The following is a 14146-nucleotide window of genomic DNA, read 5'->3' on the forward strand; positions in this document are numbered from 1 at the left end:
ACTGCCCACGTGAGGTCCTCTGCTGCAGCTGCCCCAGGACTCCGATGCAGCCCCTCTTAGAGGAAACTTGCCAGTTTTCCCCTAAAAGCCTCAGGATCCAGAAGCCACCACTGTCACCAGCCACCTCTACCGTCAGCAGGGGACAGGGGACCTTGGCTGCTGTGGCCCCAGGCTGCAGAGGGAGGAAGGCCCCTCTGGGTCCGGTCAGGCCCTGCTGGGTGGAGCCACCAGGCGTCTGGCTCCTCCCACTGACTTTCACTGCCTGGGAGAGGGGGATTGTTGAGCCTCCTGCCCCTGTCGGAAAGGACAGCCTGGAGGGGGTGGCCCTGTGGCCTCAGCATGTGGGCCCCCGACACATCAGATAACCCAGGGCTCTGACCCCTCCTGAGACCAGGAAGGGCGCTGCCCGTGGGGTCTGGGTTGGGTCTGCCCCTTGAAACCAAGAGACAGCGTTTTAGGGTGAATGAGCACCCAGAGAGCACTGACTGGCAGGCTGGGGACCCTGAGGTGTCCCCGAAAGGCAGGCGTAGACGAAGGGGCAGTGGGCTGTCTGGACCTGGCCCAGCAAGCAGGTATCCGTAAAGCTCACCCGCACCCAGAGGGACATGTTTGACCCAGAGCCGGCCTCCAAGCGGTCACCGTATCCCCCATCGCCCTTGCGCTCATCTTCAGCTGTCATGTGCTGCTCACGGGGCACCTGCGTGCCTTGGAACTTGTCATTTCATGGTGTGGCCAGCACATCGGGGACAGACCCAGATTCATGGCACGGAGCCTGAGGACATGCCCTGCCCTGCCTCCTCCCCTGGGTTCAGTGGGGGCATTTCTCAGCCCCAGTGGGGGTTGTCAGGGGCCTCAGGGCCTTTCTCCAAACCTCACTGGGGGCTCAGATGATAAAGAATCTGCCTGCAATGCAGGAGACCCAGATTTGATCCCTGCGTCGGGAAGAGCCCCTGGAGAAGGAAATGGCTACACACTCCAGAATTCTTGCCTGGAGAATCCCATGAACAGAAGAGCCTGGTGGGCTACAGTCCATAGGTTGCAAAGAGTCGGACAGGACTGAGTGACTCACATTTTCAGTGACTCCCCTGGACGAGACACAGTGGTGGGACTTGACCTGGGCAGCCGCCAGTGGGGTCTGCAGACCACGGGCCTGGTGAGGGGGCTGTGTGGGTCCACGCCCTGGAGCTTGAGATTGGCCAGTGGCCCCAGTGATTGTGATCGATGGAAGTCTTGAAAATTTGAGCTGTTTTTTTTTTTTAAAAGAAATGGCCTCCGTCATCGCTCTGCATCGGGCCTTCCACACAGTTCCTCAGTGGCACAGCTCGGGCTCCACTCCTTTCCACACCCACGAGCTCTCCACAGTGTGCATGGACCGCAGGTGGGCTAGCCATGGGTCAGCTGACGGACGTCTGGGCTGCCTCCACGTGCTGGCCGCCGTGGACGTGTGTGTGCACACGTTGCTCATGGACATAGGTTTTCATTTCTTCCTCGCTTTTCTTTTGGTCTCACTGGGGGCCCTTGGTGTGCCCCCTGCCATGTCTTGTGGCTCAGGCCAATGTCACACTGACACATTGGCCCCAGGAAGCTGGGTGCTTTCGAGTGGGGTTTGCTTGGGGCCAGACGGTGGGGTCCGTTGGAGGGTCCAGTGAGCGAAGGGGCTGGAGGTGAGACCAGAGGGCCTGCGGCGGTGGGGACCACACCCCCGAGATGTCAGGTCACCTTCCTGGACCATCCCTACCACGGCAGGACCTGGCGGCGCCCTCAGCCCAGTGCTGGCCTGCTCCCACCCGGCTGGCGGGGCCTCTTTCTCCACGCGGCCGACAGAATAGGTTTCCCCAGAAACCACGGGGACGGACAGGTGGAGCTGTGACTGGGTGGCCCGCAGCTTGACGAGGGGTTCCCAGGGGCTGCCCCCTCGCTTATCCCAAACAGGCCTGGAAGGCAGGGCTCCCGTTCCTGCCCAGGCGGTCAGCAGTGAATAAGGTCCTTGAACCGGAGGCTGGGTGGGGCCAGGAGCCATGCACGAAGAGCCTGCAGGCTCCCGCAAAAGTGCAGACAGCCCCTGGGCTGTGGGAGGACCAGGGCCGCGCACAGCACACAGTAGGTGTTCGTGGATCGGGCTGCAGAGGAGCGGCAGGAGTGGCCACCCCAGCCCAGGACCGGAGGCAAGAAGGGCGACCCATTCACCCAGAGGGTCCCGGGCTCTTGCAGGCAGAGGGGTGAGGAGGCAGTGGGCTTCCCTGCTGTACAGACCGCAGCCTCGTAAACACTCTCCAGAGTTCCCCTCCTGCCTGTCAGGGCATCTCCGCCACGGTGGGGTGACCCCCAGGGGGGCCCAGCACGCCTGCCCCAGGTGACCTGGGGAGTCAGAGTTGGTGCCAACCGGCCGCATGGTCCTGGGCAAGCCAGCTCACCCTTGGGGCCTCAGTTACTGCATCTGTAAAGTGGAGAGAAGGCAGGGAACTGGAGCTTCGGGTCTTTGTTGCTTCCAAGAGCTAGCATCCTTCCAGCCCCTGCAGGGGGTGGCAGGCAGACAGGAGGGGGAGGGCCGTGGTGCCTGCTGCCCACCCGCTGGCTCCTCTGGTATGGGGCGGGGGGCGAGGCAGGGGTGCATGCGCCCTGGGGGGCTGCCACTGTGGGGGGATTAGGACTGTCCAGCAAGAGGGAGTTTTCAGTTTACACAAGGATTCGCTGCCATCAGAGAAGCCAGGCCCCCTCCTGTCCCCTTCTTGCACTCAAGTTGTGATGAAACCCCCCAAACCCGACTCCTGGAAACCTCAGTGAGCCCTGCACCCCAGGGCTAGATAGACTGGGCTCCAGCCCTAAGGGAAACCCCACGGTGAGGGGCCACGGTGCTGGGCAGGAGGGTGTCAGGCTCCACACCCGGTGCAGAATGTCCTGAAGGAAGCAGGTGCCGGCCGATCCCAGGGGAGCAGGAAGCCCAGGGACATTGCCCTCCAGAACTTGGGTCCCCAGAGCAACGTCCATCCTTGCTAGGAGCGCTCTTGACATGGACTGCACCCTCCTGCTTAGTGAGTCCCCCGGGGCTCTCAGTGATGGGGGGCCCTCCCACCTGAAGGCCTCAGAGGACACCGGTGCTGCCCCCGTAAGCACAGGGGTGGGACCAGGGCTCTTCAGGGTCCCAGAAGGTGGTCATCCGAGTGAGGCTCTGTCTCCCCTTCAGCCTCGAGGCGCTGAGGGCATGGCCAGCAGCTGCATCCAGGGCGGACAGGGGGCTCCAGCCTCAGATCTGGAGCCTCGTTCCCTGAAGAGGAGCGATTCGGGGGGCACAGCTGGGAAAAGAGGCTTCACCCCGACCCGGACAAGGCCGGGGAGGGATTTTGTGGAGTCCAAAGCCAGCTGGGCATGAAAGAGGAGGCCGTAGGGTTGTATGTTAAGTGGGTGCCCTTGGACATGTGGTTTCTACATTATTGTTAAGTCACTCAGTCATGTCTGACTCTTTGTGACCCCATGGACTGCAGCAAGCCAGGCTTCCTTGCCCTTCACCATCTCCTGGAATTTGCTCAAACTCATGTCCATTGAATCAGTGATGCTATCCCACCATCTCATCCTCTGTCATCCGCTTCTCCTCTTGCCCTCAATCTTTCTCAGCATCAGGGTCTTTTCTAATGAGTCGGTTCTTCAAATCAGGTGGCCAAAGTATTGGAGCTTCAGCTTCAGCATCAGTCCTTCCAATGAATATTCAGAACTGATTTCCTTTAGGACTGACTGGTTTCATCTCTTTGCAGTCCAAGGGTCTCTCAAGAGTCTTCTCCAACACCACAGTTCAAGAGCATCAATTCTTCGGCACGCTCACATTCTTAAAGGCAAAAAGTGGCTTCTGTAGTGTTTTCTTTCTTTCTTTCTTTTTTTTCAATTTCAGCTTTTTAAAACTTGAAATACAGTTGATTTACAATGTTGTGTTAGTTTCAGAGGTACATAAAAAAGATTGTTATACAGATATTCTTCTACAGATCCTTTTGCATTATAGGTTATTCTGAGACACTGAGCATAGATCCCTGTGCTACACAGTAGGTCCTTGTTGTTTATTTGCTTTATATATAGTAGTTTGTATCTGTTAATCCCAAACTTCTCATTTCTCCCTCCCCATTCCCCCTTTGGTAACCATAGGTTTGTTTTCTATTAGTTATAATATGTGCTGTACATAGCTGGTTCTTAGCTAAGGGTCAGACACGACTGAGCGACTCCACTTTCACTTTTCACTTTCATGCATTGGAGAAGGAAATGGCAACCCACTCCAATGTTCCTGCCTTGAGAATCCCAGGGACGGGGGAGCCTGGTGGGCTGCCGTCTGTGGGGTCGCACAGAGTCGGACATGACTGAAGCGACTCAGCAGCAGCAGCAGCAGGATGAAAGTGAAAGTTGCCCAGTTGTGTCTGACTCTGCGACCCCATGGACTAACTATACAGTCCAGTCCATGGGATTCTCCAGGCAAGAATACTGGAGTGGGTCGCCTTTCCATTCTCCAGAGGCTCTTCCCAACCCAGGGACTGAACCCAGGTCTCCCGCGTTGCAGGCGGATTCTTTACCAGCTGAGTCACAAGGGAAGTACATAGTTGGTTCTTGGCATAAGCTCAGCTTTTTAACCCAGACCTCTGATCACGCTTCTCTGTCTCTGCCCTCCAGGGCTGCCTCAAATAGAAAGGGGGCAGCCGCATGCCGGGCTGCACGTCCGACGGAGCGTGGGAGGCAGGGAAGGGGGTTCGTCAAGACCCGATGCCATTTTCCTGCACATGGTGCAGAGTGCTTCTGCCTGCAGTGTGGCCGTGGCTGGTTCTGGGGAAAAACCGGAGCATAATTACCCGTCTGGATGCTCAGGGCCGTTGTGCAGACCAGCCGAGGTGCTGGCTGTGGCCCACGTGTGCATGTCTGACTCAAGTTCCTGTTCCTGTTCCGTGAGTGGTGGCTGTGGTGGCGTTCAGGTCACTCTGGTTCCTCCCAGCTCCGTCGGGGTCCCGCCTCCCAGCCCCCTGGTGTGTCCAGCACTTCAGGTCACCAGCCACACTCAGGCATGAGGTCACTTGGGAGCCCACATCCACCTGCTGCTTCCGATGCTGGACTGAGAGCGGGCAGGTCCGGACCTCAACCCGGTCTCCTGCCCTTGGCTCTCTCCGCCCCGCCCCAGAGCCCCAGCCCCAGGATGCAGTGTGCATCTGAAAATCAAGCCCTCAGTGGGACCTGCAGGCAGGGTCGCTGCAGGACGGGCTGGGATCGGACCTGCAGCGGGGTCCACGTCGGAACAGGCCACGGTGGCCCCCACTCTCTAGAGCTGGGCGGGTCGGCTCTGCCGCAGAGGACGTGCACGTGGGTGGCACTGGCTGCGCCAGTTGGCCCGGTGTCGGTCAGGAGGCCACGTGGGCGGGTGCCAGGACCCCGCCCTGCCCATGGCCACATGACCCGGCTGAGTCAGCCGGGAACACCCAGGCAAGGCCCTGCCGACCCTTCAGCAGGGCAGGCCACTTCCGGCCCCTCTCCCCGGGGCTCAGCTGCTCCAAGGCAGCCTGTCCGGGAAACGTCTCCCTGGGGGAGGCCGGGCTCCCACCCCATCCCTCGGGATCCTGCCTGCCCCCCTGGTTTCTATCCCTGCCCTCAGCCGTCTCCGAGGTACAAGGGGGCAGGGGGCTTGAAGCTGTGCCGCCTTGAGGGGACCTTGGCCCAGTCTGAGCCCTTGGACTTCACACGGCACTTTCCCCTCCTGAGACCTTGGTTTCTGTGCCTTTAAAATCGGGTCATGAGATCCACTCCCCTCATCCCTCAGGTGCCATGAGAATTGCATTGCGTGGGACAGCGTTTGTGAAAGGGCCCAGGGCCCTCGGAGGGCCTGTCTGCAGCACAGGGCCTGCAGGAGTCCCGGGTCCAGAGTTCTGAACACTGGTCTGCTGTGTCGGGGTGCTCCCCCATGTTCCCATGGGAGCGGCTCAGGCTGCCCAGTTTGAGCCCCAAATGCTGGGACCAGCCAGGGGACAGTAGGCAGGGTGTGTTTCTGGACCTTTATGAGGCTCCTCTCGGCAGGGACCCCATGGTCGCCGGCCTTGGGACCGCAGCAAATTTCTGGAATGCAGATGTGTGGTGTGGACACGGCGGCCAGCGTCCTTTCCCTGACAACTGCCACCCTTCCCTGGGATCTGCTGACCCTCCGTTGGGTGTGCAGACAGAGAGCCAAGCAGGAGGGCTTCATCCTCAAGCTCATCTGTGATTGGGGGCACTTCACCCCTTTCCTTTCATGATCATTTGGTTCAAGCAGAAGTGGGTGCCGTGTGAGCGCGGGCACGTTGTGGTGTGGGGACCAGGCTGTACGTGCCTGCTTCTGCCACCTTCACCGATTCATGGAGAGCCCCCAGCAGCCCCAGCCGCCTCTCCACTGCCCAGGAACACCTCCCCTGCTTCCACCAGCACAGCTGGGCCGGTGTGACCCTGGGCCAGCGCTGGGAATGCTAACCAGGCAGCTGTGGGCACCCTGGGTTGGCCTGTCAGCCTCTGCAGGGGACTTTGTCACCTCCATTCAGAGCAACCCCCCCCTTCACAAATAGGGACCTAACGGAGACCATGCAGACATTTCAGGCAAGGTGGGATACCCCATCACCACTTCTGTGCCGCCAGGTGGGATGTGGAGCAAGCCTGGGGTTCTGTGGGATTCCTTCTCAGAGCCTCAGCCCTTCCCACCTCCCCAGGCCACTGTGGCCCAGCGGATTCCGGCCCCGGAGAAGCAGGCCGCGCGTCCTGCTGGTGTAGCCGCTAATGCCCCAGCGATCTTCACAAGGATCGCATTGTTCTGGCTGGAAGGTGGCCGTCAGGGGGTGGAGGGAGGGGACAGCGTTTAGAGGCCCAGTACTGCTCAGAAGGCAGCTTCCAGCGGGTCGGGGCAGGCAGTGTGTGGGCCCCCAGGTGGGGCACTGTGGGCGCTGAGCCTGCTCTCCTGGCCTCGCTGTTGGCCGCTCGGCCTTGGTTCAAGACAGAGAGCCTGTCACCTGCCAGGTGCCCGAGCCGGTGCTGGAGCTCAGAGACACGGGGCTGGGCCAGGCAGCTCAGAGCCTGACCTGTAGTCTGTCTCTGGGTCAGCACCGCGTGGGACCTGGCTGTCCCCGATGTTGGGGAGCTTTCAGGCCCTGGGGGGACACGGAACTGAGGAACCTGCACAGACCACGGCAGGGGTGGGGTGGGAGGAAGGGGCCGAGCCAGGAGTCAGGGCTGCCTCCCCTCCCGGGCTCCCCTACTGGCCCCCACCTGCACCCCAGGGCTGGGGTTCCTGCCTGCTGGGTGGGCCCCCAGCAGCGCCGCCTCCGCCGCCACACCTGCGTGCTCAGCTCTGCAGCGCTCGCCCTCCCAGGCCGTGGGTCCAAGCGGGGCAGCGCAGTGGCTTCCCTGGGGCCCCCGGTCTGCAGACCCCTGCTCTGTGCTCAGCAGGGACAGGCCGTCCCAGGCCACAGACACATGGGGCTCCCCTCCCCACCGCCGCCCCACCTCCTGGCCTCCACGGTAAGCCCCCCTTGGGGGCCCCGGGGTCTCTGGACCGTGGCTACCCTCTTGAAGAAACTCCCGAGGCTCCTCACCAGGGTATCAGGGCCCCACACACGGGCTGTGCTGGGGGCCATCCCTCCAGGCCCCACAGTGTCCGCTCAGACCCCTGGACTCCGTGATCGTAAGCACCAGCCGAAGCCACAGCCGGATGGTGGGATCGGCCTCCTTCGTGGCCGCCAGGGAACGATTTGGGCGCTGTCGACTGAGGGCCAGCTGGGCAGACGAGCGTTGTCCCAGTGACCAGGGGCAATGGGAGGCTGTTACTACCACAGGAGCTCAGCCCAGCCCTCAGAGGCCAGAGAGGCCAACGAGAGGAAGACACACGGCGGCCTCTGACAGCCCAGGTGGGAGGAATCGAGGCTCCAAGCGCCCACGGTGGGGCCAGAGAGAGTGTGCCCTGCAGAGAGAGTGCCCCGAGCGCTTGGGCAGCTGGCGCCCAGGCCAGGACAGAGGGAGAGGGCCGCCCACCGCGGGTGCGGTCCTGACTGCCGCTGGCCCAGCTGGGAAGTCTGTTTCCTAACCCATCCATTCTTCCTTCCCTCCATCCTTCCCTCCATCCTCACGGACTGGCTCCCATAGGGGTCTCCCCTCCCAGTGCTACAAGCCTTCAGCTTTCCCCGGGACAAGGGGACTCGCCACCTAGGGCTTGGTCAGCCCAGCATCAGGCCAGCGGTCCTCCCGGCTCAAAGCCTCCGAGGGTCTGCAGATCCTCCAGGCGTGGCCGGATTCTGCCTGCCTCCTGCCGGTGCCTGGAGGGCAGGGCCTCATCTGCACCAGGCGTGGCAGGAGGAACCTCACCAGGGTTCCCTTGGAAATAGGCCCCAGACCGACCCTGACCGCCTCTCTGAGGTTCCCCCCTCCCTGGACCCGCGGAGGAGGAGGAGGCTCTAAGCCCAGGGGTGACTGGACTGCCTTCCTTCACCCCAGGTCCCAGGGTCCCCGAGCCCTCATGCCCCCTGCCAGTCCCCGGGCCTGGCTCTATGGAGACACAGCAGACAGGAGGGACAGTGCTGTCCCCTCCCTGGAGCTTGCGTCCTGTTGGGGAGGAGAGCTAACATAGACGAAGGAACGCGGAGCGACACTACGGCGACTTGGACTGCGCCTCGGGACGTGGCGTCGTGTGAGATGGGGGGTGGCAGCCTTCTGGGAAGTAACATTTGATCCAAGGGTGGAATTTGAGAAGGACCCAGCCACCCGGACAGACAAGAGATGTGGGTGAGGGCATTCGGGGGGGAGCACGTCCGAGCAGAGGCCCCGGCGGGCATGGGCATGTTTGAGGAGCATAAAGGGGACCAGTGTGACTGGGGCAGAGTGGGTGACGGAGCCAGGCAGGGAATGAAGTGGGAGGAGCGGGCCGGGGACCTGATGGTCTGGAAAACAGGGACCAGGAGACAGAAGCTGGACTGTGTTCCGAAGGCAGGGAGGAGCCCTGGGGAGAGCGGGCCTGGATGTACTTCTGAAATGAACAGAGCAGCGTCTCGGCCTCCACGGCCTTAAAGGAGACCATGGACAGCAGCCAGGAGTGGGCACTGGGCAGCCCCTGAGGCCCCGCTGGAGAGGAGCCACCCCCGCCGTCCAAGCAGGTCATAGGGGGCCCGCAGGGGTCCGCGCCTGGTCTGGGGAGTCAGGACACAGAGCAGGTATCCTCAGGTGCATCCCGGCACTGCCCTCAGACTGGGGCTGTCTGCTCTGGGCCAGCAGTTCAGCCACGGAGATGTCACCTCTGATGTGTTTGATTATTGGGCAAGTAGGAAGAAGGGAAGAAAGGACATGAGGCTGCTCACTGACTGTCTAGAGAGATTCACCGAGGGTGGTGGTGGGGAGAGAGTGGATGGATGGATGGGTGGGTGGATGGGTGGATGGATGGGTAGATGGGTGGGTGGATGCATGGATAGATAGGTGGATGGATGGATGGGTAGATGGGTGGATGGATGGATGGATGGGTGGATGGATGGATGAATTAATGAATGGATGGATGGATGGATGACTGGATAAATGGATGGCTAAGAAGTTGGTTAAATGGATGGACAGGTGGGAAGGTGGCTGGCTGGATGGGTAGGATAATGGGTGGATGTAAGGGAGAGAGGGAAGGTGGGAGGGAAGATGCTGTGGACATCCTCCACAGATGGGGGGCTCCCAGACCAATGAGGCCACTGGTCCCCAGTTGTTATCTGTGCCGGGGAAAGACATGCAGCAGGACCTGAGGAGAAAGGCAGCCAGGGGCCTCTGTGCCCGCCCCCCCGGTGGAGCCAGGGCCTGTGGCCAGATTGGGGAGCTGAGGGCAGGAGCCCGTCTCCCCGCCCCAGGTTTGCAAGACAGCCCCTGAGACGTGAGGCTCCCGGTGAGGGCGGCCTACTAGTGTCATCTCTCATCGTACACCCTGGGGCCGCCGGGCAGGAGCGCGTCTGACTCACCTTGGCTGCCCGCCTAGTGCTTGCGAGAGCTCAGCTGCGGGAGTGGGAAGGCAGGGCCGCCTCTCAGGTGCTGGCTGCCTGGCCTGAGACGCACCTGGGCAAGCCGTGAGTGTCCACCGGGACTCCGACCAGCAGGGGCTGGACCCCAGACGCCCACCCCCGCCTTCCCCCGCAGTGGGTTTGCTAGAAACCTAGGTGAACCAATGAGGGTGGGGGATGTGAACTCAGGAACCATGTTTGAGATGATTCTCAAAATACCCAACTTCTCTGAAACCAGTTTCCCCATCTGTAAAATGGCACGGGTAACCAGCTTGGCCAAGTGACACCGCAGTGGTGAGGGAGGGGAGGCCACTAGGCCCAGCTGCACCTTGGGGGCCCCCAGGACCCCTGGGCGGGAAGCACAGAGAAGGTCCTGGGGCTGCGGATGGAGCCCTGGGCCGCCCTGCCCCTCCAGAAGCCCCACCCAGGCACCCACTGTCCTAGCAGGAAAGGCTGCTATCTGCTGCTCCCACCCCAGGAAGGCCCAGGGCCTGTGGGAGAAATTAGGGCCTTTGTCCTGGGCTTGGCAGGAAGACATCGCCCACCCGCGGAGGCGGCACGGGGCACCCCCAGCCTTGGAGGAAAGGTTGGTCAGCCAGCCTCTGTGCAGCACGTCCTCAGGGAGAGGACGGAGCGCAGAATCGGGGCCCGAGTCCCCGCTCTGCCAGCACCTGGCCGGCTGAGACCACAGGGCTCTGGGGGCCACGATTTTCTCTTCTGTAAAACGGGCTGACGTCCACTGTGGATGGCTAGCCCCGGCCCTGCTCAGGGTGGGGCTGCGAGGGGCGCGGGCGAGATGAGGGGTGGCCGCCGGACCCGGGCGGGCGTGGCGGGTATCGCAGGGCTTTCCCCGGGCTGGCCCTCCTGCTGGGGCTGGGAGGCGGTTTGGGCAGTGCTGCAAAGTATGGAAGTGACTCGGCCGACCTCGCCCTAAACTCACCTGCACTTTCTCTCCAGGCGCTTTGGGTACAGGTGTCGGAAACCCAACCAAGGAGCTGAAACAGGGGAAGGCGGGAGGTGGTCTCTCGGTGTCCTTAGGTGGGCTGGGCAGGCCGGAGTCAGAGCCAGACCCAGCCCGCGCCCGCGGGCCCTGGTGCTCTGGGCCACCTGTCTCGCTTCTGCAGCCCCCTCTCAGGCAGCGCTCCGCCCTCCCCGTGTGCATCAACGTTGACCCCCCACCCAGAGCTCCATCCCCGGGGAGGGGTCGGCGGGTGGCCCATGTCTCCTCCGCTTTGCTGTGTCCAGGGTCGACAAGGCCGCTTTAGCGCCAGCCCTTGGGTGGAGGGCAGAGGGTCCTGCCATACCTGTGATGGCCAAACTGGCTGGTCGGGGCCTGACTTCCGACTCGGGCCCTGGAAAGCCTGCACTCGGTCGTGCGGCCTTCCTGGGTGACCGCCCCGCAGGCCCCTGGGGCCCTCCATGTCCCGTTTTGGACCTGACTGTATGATGGGGCCCCTGACTCTGGCGTGTCTCTGGTCCCCTTTCCGGGCGGGTGGAGGATGCCTGTGGCCTCCAGGCCCCAGGCTGTCCCAGCCTCGGCTTGAGGTGTGACCAGTGCCCCCCTCCTTCCTTCCAGAAGCCGCCCTGCGCCCACACCATGAAGGAGGAGGTCTTTCTGCGACGACGCTTCTCACTGTGTCCGCCCTCGTCCAACCCGCAGAAGCTCAGCCGGAACCTGCTCGTGGGTGGAGAGCATGAGCTCGATGTGGGTCCAGGTCAGTGCCCACGGGGGGACCCGGTCACCTGGGGGCCGCGGGAGGGCGGGGGTCGGTGCCCACGGGGGGACCCGGTCACCTGGGGGCCACAGGAGGGGCGGGGGTCAGTGCCCACGGGGGGACCCGGTCACCTAGGAGCCGCAGGAGGGCCAGGGGTCCTCCCGGACCATGTGACCTCAGACATGTCCCTTGCCCTCTCTGTGCTGTCCTGGTCAGGGAGGGAGGGCATCTACCACGTGGGGTTAATGAATAGAAGGCTTGTAGGGCCGGAGAACTCCATGACCTGTGGGGCCAGGTTTCATCAACTTGGCTGTGGAGGTCGAGCAGGGGGCTCCCCAGTCCAGGCCTGGAGGCAGATCCTCGTCCCTGCAGAGGCCGTGTGGTGCGGTGGTCCAGGCAGCCTGACCGCAGCCCCTGCCCTCAGGCTGGGGGACCTCGGTCCAGCAGCAGGGCCTCGGTTTCCTTATCTGTAAAGTGGGGGAATGTTAGGACCTGCGCTAGCTGCAGCGGAGTCCTGGGCCCTGGGTGGGGACGGTTCAGACCCGCTGCTGTCGTGCTTGGAGATAAAGCGCTGGGCACGCAGCACACGGGTCACCTGAGCTTGCTGGCGCTCTCACAGATCCGGGTGTTAACCCCTGCCCCCACCCCAGTGCCCCACATCCACCCTGCCTCCGGCAGTCTGAGCTGAGCTCTCTGCCGCGTCCGTGACCACCATCCCCAGAGAGCCCAGCGCGTCCTTCTGGTGGCCCTGAGGCGGTGGGAGAAGGGCCCCCTCTGGTGCCCAGCCTGGCTTCCTGCAGCCCGCCCACCTTGCTCCCATCACCTGCTTTGGAGCCAAGGAGGGGACCCCAGCCCCTCCAGCCCCTGGAAGAAGCGCAGGCCTGGGTGGCACGTGTGGTGGACAGGACAAGGAGACGGGCATGGACAGGCAGAGAGAGGAGCCGGTGCCAGCTTCTGACTGTGGGGCGGCCCGCTCCCCACTCCCGCAGGGCCCCCGCATCCGCCCAGCCCAGGTGGTAGCACCCACTTTGGGAGGCTGCCCCGTAATGGCCCCAGGCCAGGCCCCCCACGACAGCTCCTGAATCCAGTACGCCTGGATGGCAGGGCCCCTGGGGCATAGAGGGGGGCCCCCATCAGCAGCCAGCCCTGGGCTGTGGTCAGGGGAGGGGACACAGGGCCGAGTGCAGGGGCGCGTGCTCCTTGGTGACCTCACTGCCCCAGCATGCCCGGCTGCAGGACGCCTCACCACCCCCAGTCTCCACGCTGGCTTTTCTGCAGAGCGCGGCTCTCAGGCCAGGGCTGCGGGGAAGGGGGTCTGCAGACACCACCCTCTGTGAGCCCTCCCCTCACCTCCCTGTCAGCATGGTTTTCCCCTGGTCATCGCCACATCCGCTCCCAAGCAGGGACTGGGTAATCAGCCACCAGCCGCAGGAAGCAGGCGGGAGTGGCCTCTGAGACCGTCACCCGCTTCTTCCTGCCTGTGAAGCTGGGCTTTAGAAACGAGCAGCGGGTGGGGCAGCCACTCCCCCCAGGATTGAGTCCAGGCACCTCAGGCCCCTCTCCCACCGCTTAGTCAACCCAGAGAGGACACCTGCTGGGAAGGGGTGCAGAGACAGTGTCCACCCACCCCTCTGAATCCAGCACTGGGGGCAGTGGGGCTCCAGCTGGAGGACTGGGCTGTGGGAGGGGGTCAGCTGTAGTCTGGGTGCCCTGGACCTGCCTACCGGGGCCTGCCTCGCAGAACCCCGAAGGCCAGGCCACCCTGGCCCGGGACTCTCACCCAGCAGTGACCCCCCTCCCTGAAGTGACTCCTATCCCAGTGGTGACACCCTCTCCCAGCAGTGACCCCCCCTTCCTCCCAGCAGTGACACTCCCCTCCCAGTAGTGACACCCCCTCCCAGCAGTACACACCCCTCCCTGCAGTGACACCCCCTGCCAGCAGTGACCCCCCTCTCAGCGGTGACCCCCATCCCAGCGGTGACACTCCTCCCATTGGTGACCCCCCTCCCTGCAGTGACACCCCCTGTGTGGCTGGCTGGTGGTTATTAGATCTCTGGTTCCACACCCGCCTTCCCGGCTGGCTTCCTGCCCCGCCCAGGCCGCTGGCGCCCGAGGCTCGCCTGCCATGGGCTGGGCCGCCCTGCCCTGGGCCTCACGCCGGCCGCTCTCTTGCAGGGAAGGACATGGAGCCCCACGGCCCGTCACCAACCCGGGATGAAGGGCCCCCAACCCCAGGCTCTGCCACGAAGGTGCCACCGGTAAGAGCACGGCTGTGGGGGGGCCTGAGGCAGGGGGCCTGCCCAGGGGCAACAGGAAGTGCCCGAGGCAGGGGCAGCAGGCGTCCGGCCCAGCTGCCACCCCAGCTCTCTGCTCCGAATCACGGAGGCTCCTGGAGCTGGAGTCACAGCGTGTGAGCTGTCTTCTCCAAGCTGCCTTCTT

At 63.2% G+C, this 14146-nt stretch overlaps 1 protein-coding gene across 4 annotated transcripts in view; it reads left to right on the top strand.

The window, feature by feature from the left end:
• OSBPL5 (oxysterol binding protein like 5) overlaps positions 1–14146 on the top strand; it is a 72058-nt gene that overhangs the window by 22593 nt on the left and 35319 nt on the right. For all 4 annotated transcript variants that reach the window (XM_052661800.1, XM_052661799.1, XM_052661801.1 and 1 more), the window contains exons 2-3: positions 11569–11707; positions 13883–13965. In XM_052661800.1, the coding sequence (XP_052517760.1) occupies positions 11590–11707; positions 13883–13965 (201 nt within the window). In that variant the 5' untranslated portion in view covers positions 11569–11589. The remainder of the gene's footprint in view (positions 1–11568; positions 11708–13882; positions 13966–14146) is intronic.

The sequence above is a fragment of the Budorcas taxicolor genome, chromosome 25 (genome assembly GCF_023091745.1).
Source record: "Budorcas taxicolor isolate Tak-1 chromosome 25, Takin1.1, whole genome shotgun sequence".
Classification (NCBI taxonomy): domain Eukaryota; kingdom Metazoa; phylum Chordata; class Mammalia; order Artiodactyla; family Bovidae; genus Budorcas; species Budorcas taxicolor.